Raw genomic sequence first — 8,746 nt, 5'->3', positions numbered from 1 at the left:
GAAAAATAAGGTGTTTTCCTTTTTTGTCAGCTCAAATCAACCGATGCCTCCCCTCCTAAGTTCAGTTCTCTACTCGCTCTCTGGCCACCCTCTGTTGTCATGGAGACCTAGGACGCCCGCTCCGGCCCCGCCCCCACCCGGGAGGCCCCAGACCTCCCACACAATAACGCATGCGCATCCACGGCCGCGAGGGGCCCGCCGCGGTGGCTGACGGGACTGAGCGTCTAGCTGCCCGATCAGGAAGTGGCGGGCGGAGCCCGGCCCGAGTTTCTCCCCGAGCTGTGGGCGCCTGTGGCTAGACCCCGACCTGGCGTATCGCCGCTGGGCTGTCGGTGGAGGACGCTGACGAGGAGCAGAAAGCGGTGGTCTTGCGGGCGTTGGCAGCTGGCCCAGGAGGAGGCGCGGGGAGGCGGCGGCGGCGGCGGGGGGTCGCGGGACGTCGCCCACCTCGCTCAGGTAAGGGCTGCGGCCGCCGGCTGAGGGGTGCCCTGGGGCTGGAGCTCGGCCCGGGATGCGACGCCTCCAGGTCCCGAGGGGAGGAGCGTGTCCTTCACCCCGCGAGAAGCGGGGACTGCGGTTCTTTAAACCAAACAGCGCGCCAACTGTTCCCTTGCGAGCATTGTCTTTTTAGGCCGGAGTTTCGTGGAGCAAACTTGGGGGAGGGTAGTAAAATTCGCGGAAAGGGTAAAATTCACGAAACGTGTGCTTAGTTTGGGCTTCGCGGTGTCCAGCTGAGGGCTGTGATTTGTGGGCCGACATATGGGCTTTTTGGAGACGTAGTTTGTAAAGGTTCCTAACTTAAGGCAGTTGTTTTTAGTAAACTGAAGACGTTTTTCCAAAGTAGGTGTGAGATCCGCGCTCTTTCATCCTCTGAATTGCTAAGGGGCAAAAGCAGCCTCGTTTCTCAGCTCCGGGCTATTCCTGGACGTGTGCTTAGGTGCCACTGGCACCTCGGGGGCTCCGGCTGGGAAAGAAGCTAAAGAGAAAAAGTAGAAAGGCCCAGAGGTGGAGTTGGGGCAGAGATCCGTGCGCTGTGGAGCCCAAGACTTTGGTTTTCCTCTCTGTCGATTCACAGAGGAACACGCTCGCCGTCTGAGTTGTGGTTGATGTTTTATTTAGTTTTAAAAACTGTAAAATAGACCTGGAAATATGACCTGTTTACCGCACAGGTCCGTACTGAGATGTAGAACACAGTCTATTGAGTGGTCTCTTTGAAAACGGAGAAGTTAGGTGGCGCGTGGGACTTTGAAGCACGTTGTTGTTAGCCCTTCTCGAGTTGCCCTTGAGCATTCTCCCACCACAGAGGTGGCCTTTGTTTTAGATGACTTTCCTTGCTTTTCCTGTCCAGGGTAAGTAGCACTTGACTTAGAAGTCGTGGTAAGTCATGGCTTTTCCAGCTGCGTGACCTTAACTGTATCGCAGCATCAGATTTCACTTATTAAACCAGCAGGAATGCTAGTACTATTTTCTTTTCTTCTTCATCTATTTTCATAGAGAGTTGTGAAGCACAAATTCTGTAAGCATCCAGGTTTTTGTAAACTACAGAACTTCTAATGTTTTAAAATCATTATTAAAATTCTAGATTGTCTTTTCAAGGTGGAATAAACAGAAATGTTTCCTGTTTAGTTTACAATCTACTTGTTTCCTGTTGCTTCTCACTTGAGAATTTTTTCTTGTCCTTACATTTTCCCTCTTTCCAATGCTTGTGTGTGTGTGTGTGTGTGTGTGTGTGTGTAGACTCGAATTTAGGACTTGTGCATGCCAAGGCAGATGCTTGTGCTTGTGCTACTGAGCTATTTCCCTAGCCCCAATGCTGCTATTTTCTTACTTTCCTCACCTTGAAAGTAATCATTTTATTTCTTATAAGATCTAATTCACAATAGTAACCAAAAATATTTGTATGGTTTTAATATTTAAAAATCATTTTCATTGGTATTTTGTTTTTACGTTTTGGACATGTGTCTGTAGCATTGGTATTGTCCTCATTTTACTTACAGTGAGATTAAATTTAGGAGTTGCTTAGGCATATGGCTGTTAGGAATTGAAATCAAGAGAAGGCAGGTCTAATTCACAGCCCAGGGACTCTTCTTTCCTTACTTAACTGAAATTCATACTGATTGTTCCTTATCAGTACTTACAGTTTTAACTTTTAGGGCCCTAATTCACATTTATTCATTTTTTTTTAGTTTTAAATTTTGTTTTGATTTTTTGAGACAGGGTCTTGTCATGCAGTTTAGGCTGGCCTTGAACTCACATCAGTCTTGCCTCAGTCTCTTCATGAGTGCTGAGTTGTGGGTGTGGACCACCATGCCCACCATCCCCTATTCATTTTTTTTTTTTTAAAGGTTTGCAACACTTTCTTTGCTCCTTGCTTGAAGGCAAGGATTTATATTCTAGAACTTTTCAAAACAAAGAACAATTGCCTGACAAACAGAAAACTTTTATTTACTAAAGGCTTGTGAAATCAGTAATAAGCTTAGTGCAATTTAAAGGTGTTTTTCTATTTATTAAATGTTTATTGATATACTCTGTGCTTAAAAACTTTCAAAGTACTTTACTGGTGGAAGCACTTATGATTTGTACTTTACTGTAGTGTGAAAGTGACACACATTCAGTAGAAAGTGTATTGGAAATTTTTATCCTTTTCTGGACTAAGGACATGTGGGACTGTACTGTGATAATGCTGGACAAAAGCAGTGGCCTTCAGTTCCCAGCCAGCCATATGATCATGAGGAGAAATAGCTGATGGTCAATAGTGGGCTGTTGGCTAGGCCATGCTGAGAAAGTTATGTGTACTAAATACATTTTCAATTTAGGATGGTCTTATCAGCTGTAACATTGTAAGTCAGGGAATGCCCGTATAAACATACTCTTTTCCTTTTACTTCCCATCAGCTTCAACCTTGTCAAATTCATTTCTCTAGTCAGTTTGTATACCCTTGATAGGTTACTCAGGAGAGTTCAGAAATTTTTTCTTAGATTGTTGATTGACCTGTAACTTTCCTGGTTCTTGAATTTTCTTAGAATAGTAGAGTTTTAGAACTGAGCAGTGGAGGGATTAAAGGTTTATTTAGTTTCACCACCCTCCAAATCATAAATATTCTGTATACATTTTTATAAAATAATACACCATTTATAAGCAATTTTGATTTTTTTTTTTTTTTGTAATGAGCTTAAATTAGCCTCTTCTGATTTCTGCCCAATAGTCTTGATGTTGTTTCTAGGTCATTGTTGTCTGGGAGAAATATAATGTGAGTTTGAGATATGAGCCATACTAATAATTTAAAACTTTCTGCTACTTATCTTTTTAAAAGAGGACAAAAATTGATGAAATTTTCATGTTATATAAAATATCATTTCAACATTAAGGTATCTCACTAAAGTTTTCTTTGTACTAAGTCTTCCAAATCTGGTGTATGTTTTGTATTTAAAGTAGATCTCAATTCTAACTAGCTGTGATTTACATACTTAATTGGCTTATGTGGTTACTGTTTTAGACAGCACAGTTCAAGAGCTTTACAGAAAATTTCTTTTCATCCTTTCTCTACTACTTCCTAGCCCAGTATTTGGCACATGACAAGCACTATTTTTTGAGGGAATGAATAAATAAGACAAATGGTAGGGAATTAAAAGAGGTGAATTTATTTGGGAAATAAGCATTTGGCATACAGGGTTGGGTGGTTTGAATCTGTTTGGTTCAATGGTAGTGTTTGCCTAACGTGTGTGGAAGCCCTAGGTTCAATCCCTAGTGTTAGAGGAAGAGTGCATTTGTATTTAATAATCACATGTCTTTATCTTTGCAGTATTATGGATCCAAGTCTATTGAGAGAACGGGAACTGTTCAAAAAAAGAGCCCTATCTACTCCTGTGGTAGAAAAGCGCTCAGCACCTTCTGAGTCATCCTCAACATCATCGAAGAAGAAGAAAGCAAAGGTAGAACATGGAGGATCGTCAGGGTCTAAACAAAATTCTGGTTAGTAAGTTGTTTAGGATTGTCTGGTTTTTATTTTTCAGGAAATCTTCAGGGCAAATTTGTTTTCAGCTCAGTGTTCATACTGATCTTTTTTTTTTTTTTTTTTGAAACAGGTCTCACCCTGTAGTTCAGGCTAGTCTCATTTTTTGGAACTTTTTTTTTTGGCGGAACCGGGGATTGAACTTAGGTCCTTGCAATTGCCAGGGAAGCAGTTATTCCACTGAGCCATCTCTCCAGCCCCGAATCTCATTTTTTGGGTCTTTTTCCTTTTTTTTTGGTGCCTGGGATTGAACTCAGGACCTTGTGATTACCAGGCAGGTGCTTATGCTGCTGAGCTATCTTCCTTGCCTCTTTTTTTTTGAGATAGGGTTTCACTGTACAGTTCACACTGGCCTTGAACTCACTTTTTAGCCCAGGCTGGTCTCAAGTGCTGGGATTACAGGTGTGAGGCACTGTGCCAGCCTCATATTTTGGTTTTAAACACTATTAAGTATAAGGCACAGCTGGCTGCATGTGGTGCCTTCTGCCTGTGATCCCAGCCCTTGGGAGGCTGGGGCAGGAGGATTGTTGTGGATTCCAGACCAGCTTAGGCTACATAAGCATGTTTAAGGCTGTAATGAACTACATAGTGGGACCTTGTCTCAAAACAAAACAACAAATGTAAGGGATGGGATGATAAATGAATTTAAGTACCAAGGATGTTAATGGTCTTGTGTTAAATATTTTTTTTACCTTTCTAAAAAAAAAATGAGCTTTAGGGGCTGGTGAGATGGCTCAGTGGTCTAAAGCCACCTACTTAGAACAAGCTTAGCAAAGCACATGGACCACGGTTCAATCCCCCAGCACCACATGCCAGCCAGCCCCACCCCCTGGTGGGCTAAGGTGGCCACATACACACACACACACAAATAAATAAAAAATTAAAAAAAGAATGAGCTTTAGTTTATGTATCAAACAGTTTAGGTGTGCAGTTAATTTTTTTTTTTTTTTTTTTCATGGTACTGGTGCTTGAACCAAGGGATGGTCTAACACTGAACTGCATCCTCAGCCTGTTTATTATTTATTTAGCAAAAGATCTCTACCTGAGTTGTCCAGTCTCACCTTGAACTTTAGATTTTGCCTCAGCTTTCAGAACAGCAGGAAATACAGGTGTGTGCCAATTCAAAAAAATTTTTTTTAATTTTTTTTGGGAAGGATCTACAGGGTGTTCAGGGTTTCACTACTAGATCAGACTCAGTGTGCTGGGATTACAGCCCTGTGCCACCACTCCCAGTCTCAATTGCCGTCTCAGCACACCTCAGGGGTGGGGCTGGCATTGCAGGCCTGGGAATCGGACCCACCCCCAACCCCCTACCTGCGCCTGTCAACTGAGCTGTTGCTGGCCCTAATTCACATATTTTTGCTAGTATTCAAAATTGTGTTACTGTTGCTGCACTCTTAATTTTAGACCATTCCATCATTCGTGAAAGATCTTACATATGTCCATTTATCAGTAACTGTTCCTACCTCCAGCCTAGATAGCCATTAATCTGTCTTTTTTATATTTGACTTTTCTGGACAATATCTATAAATGGAATGTCTCTAAGTTAAGTTTTTTTTGTGACTTTTTAAAATCTTTTTGAGTTCCATCTGTTTCTTTTTTTATTTTAATTTTATTGAGAAACAAATATGAGACAGTTTCAAAGCTCATTAATAGGACAGTTTCAATAATCAATACATTGTACATTGTTATCTTCTTAGTGATTATCCATAGTACAAGAAGCAGACAGGGTATCCTGTCCAAACACTGTTAGTACACCTCTTTCTTTTCATGAAGCGAAAGTAGCTGTATATATATCCTATTTTGTATATGTAAATACGAAATGATCTTTCCTTTGTATCCCCCTTTTTTTGTTTAATCCTGTCAGAGGTGGGTATTCTGTTGGCACCTAAATTCTATAGGTGTTTGAATTCAGCAAAAGAATCCAACTCTGTCTAGCAGTCTATAATATTAGTGGGTTATCCTCAGAAGTTATTGAGACTTTTACAGCTCATCGCATTAATATGGCTTTACTTTATTTATTTTTTTATTTTTTATTTTTTCTGCAAAGCTTTATTCCGGAGGGGCTCAGTCCTTCTTGGCAGCTGCCTTCCTCATGATAGCCAGCACGTTGCTCAGCTCCTCACGCTTCCTCTTGGCGCGGATGTGCGTCCCCACCCTTTTCTTGATGAACTTGAGGGCGCGCTGAGCAGCTCCATGGCGCACCGCTCGTAGGGGGCGAAGCCGCACACTTCCCGGATCATGTCCCGCACGAACTTGGTGTGTTTGGTGAGCCATCCGCGGCGGCTGTGCCTCGGTTTGCTCACATTCTTAGTCACCTTGTGGCCCTTGTTGAGGCCCACGGCCATGGGATAGCGGAGGGCCATGGCTACTCTTTTTCAATGGTTGCTGTGGCGGAAGGACCCGAGCCGGGCGGAACCATCTGAGATCTCATGGCTTTACTTTATATACCTTGTTTTTATACTTTTCTGCTGGATGGTTAAGACCAAGATAAAGCAAGACCTATATAAAAAGAAATGTAACTTTTGTATCTGATAAGGTCAGTCAAGTACCCTCCGGATTTATCCTGTAGCCTTATACCGCACTTTGTAGATCCTTTGTCAGTGTCAGCCATGAGGATGAGTCACGGCCATTGCTTCACCAATTTGCTCTCTGTGAAAGCCTGAGAGAATGTTTTCTCTCCATGTGACTCTCCCCAGGCATACTGTGCATCATTGATCACATTCCTCTGTGGCTCCACAATCTCCTCGATCAGACAATTTGGAGCACAACTGAGTTACATGATGTTACAGTAGAGGTTCTCTTATGTCCCGAGTCTTCACTGACCTTGAAAAGCTAGGGCCAAAATGTTGGCTGACCTTGTAGCCCTTCCTTTTCTCCAATTTTGATCTGCTAACTTAGGTTATTAACCCTCGAGAAGAGAAGCTTATACACCTGCAATATATGCAGTTTGGTTTACGCTATCTGTCTAAATATCAAACGTCTTTGGCATATCATGGAACAGGTATTTTCCATCAAATATTGATATGTTGAACTTTAAGTCCTTAGAGAATATGAAGGAAAAATAATTTTATAAAACTAGAAATAAGCATTTACATATTTTTACAAAGAAATTTAGAAATCTAGGGCCAGGGAGATGGCTCAGTAGGATAAGTGCTTGACTGGCAAACACAAGGATCTGAGTTCAATCCCTGGTTCCGCCAAAAAAAAAAAAAAAGAAATTTAGAAATCTGACCATATACAAAATTGCAACAGGACAGACCTGTGACTTTTTTTTCTTATTCTTATGTCTTTTTTTAATTTGTTACCCTTTTTTTAAAGAAAAAAATAAAAATCCATCTATTTCATAATGTATCAACACCTCATTCCATTTTATTGCTGCAGAGTGTTCTGTTGTATGGATAGATCACATTTTGTTCACCATGTTACAGATATTTGGATTATTTCTGTTTTTTACTCTTTTGAGTAGTGTTGCTGTGAACATCCTTTGTAAGTCTATATGTAGATGTATTTTTTGTCTTGAATAGAGACCTAGAAGTGGAATTTCTGGGAGATACAGTAATGTTTTTTCTTTTTTTGTAGATTTTTAACTTTTTTAGAAAATACCTAAATGGTGGTTGTACCTTTTTAGATTCTCATCAGTGATGCAGGAGTGTTTCTTTCTTTTCTTTTTTTCTTTCTTTTTTTTGTCCTTATCAATACTTTTACTGTCTTGGGCATGAGGGGGTCATTGTGGTTTTTAATATACATTTCCCCTCCGACTACTTACCTGTGTGAACATTGTTTCATGTGCTTATTGACAATTCGTGTAATTTTTTATAAATGTTTTATTCTTTTTTTTTTTTTTTTTCTTTTTAAATTGGGCAGTTTCTTTCCTATTGATTATGATCAATTCTTGATCTTTTTTTTTTTTTTTTTTAATGTACAGGTTCTACAGGGTCTCACTATATAGATTAGACTTGTAGTTGTACTTCTGTTTTCAGCCTCCCAAGTGCTGGGATTACAGGCGTGTGCCACCATGCCCAGTCTCAATTGCTGTCTCAGCACGCCCCTGGGGTGGGGGCAGCATGGCATGCTGGGGACCCAACCCGGCCACTGTGCTCTGCCTAACCAGGCACTTTAGTCTGTTGAGCTATCTGGCATCTATTCTTTGTACATTTTCTTGATGTGATACATACTACAAGGTGTGATCAAAATATATAGTGAATGTTAAACTACATTACAGTATCTGTATCTTCATGAGGTATGATCAAAAATACAGTTAGTGATGCTACCAAGTGCCACCTAACAGATTAAAATGTACAGTGTTACTTCAGCTACTTTAACCTGGCTCTTTGTGACTTCTGGCTCTTCCCCAATTTCAGAGTGACCAGGAGAGGCAAATGTTTTGAATCAGTTTGGTACATTGAGGCAGCCAAAAGAGAATTTCCAGAACTGAATCTAAAAGTGGAAAGAATAGTGGGATAATTGTGTGTGAAGCAAGAGGGAAGTGTTTTGAGGGGGATTATGATACTGTATCTTTTACTATAGTGATTACAATTTATTCACTGTATTTTTCTGTCACACTTTATGTATTTGCAGATATTTTCTCTAGTCTTGTGTTTGCCTGCGTGTGTGTGTGTGGGGGGGTACTGGGGATCAAACTTGGGACCTTGTGCTTGCCTGGCAGGCATTTATGCACCTGAGCTATCTTCCCGGTGTGCGTTCTTCATAATACCTCTTTTTTTTTTTTTT

General features: G+C 41.0%; 1 protein-coding gene across 1 annotated transcript in view; it reads left to right on the top strand.

Moving 5' to 3' along the window:
- Positions 1–211: 211 nt before the first annotated feature.
- Gtf2e2 (general transcription factor IIE subunit 2) overlaps positions 212–8,746 on the top strand; it is a 103,440-nt gene continuing 94,905 nt past the window's right edge. Inside the window, exons 1-2 of the mRNA XM_004633294.2 lie at positions 212–456; positions 3,803–3,972. Coding sequence (XP_004633351.1) covers positions 3,807–3,972 — 166 coding nt within the window. The 5' untranslated portion in view covers positions 212–456; positions 3,803–3,806. The remainder of the gene's footprint in view (positions 457–3,802; positions 3,973–8,746) is intronic.

This window comes from Octodon degus, unplaced genomic scaffold, assembly GCF_000260255.1.
Source record: "Octodon degus isolate 3935 unplaced genomic scaffold, OctDeg1.0 scaffold00053, whole genome shotgun sequence".
Classification (NCBI taxonomy): domain Eukaryota; kingdom Metazoa; phylum Chordata; class Mammalia; order Rodentia; family Octodontidae; genus Octodon; species Octodon degus.
This window is presented reverse-complemented; position numbering and strand designations above follow the sequence as displayed.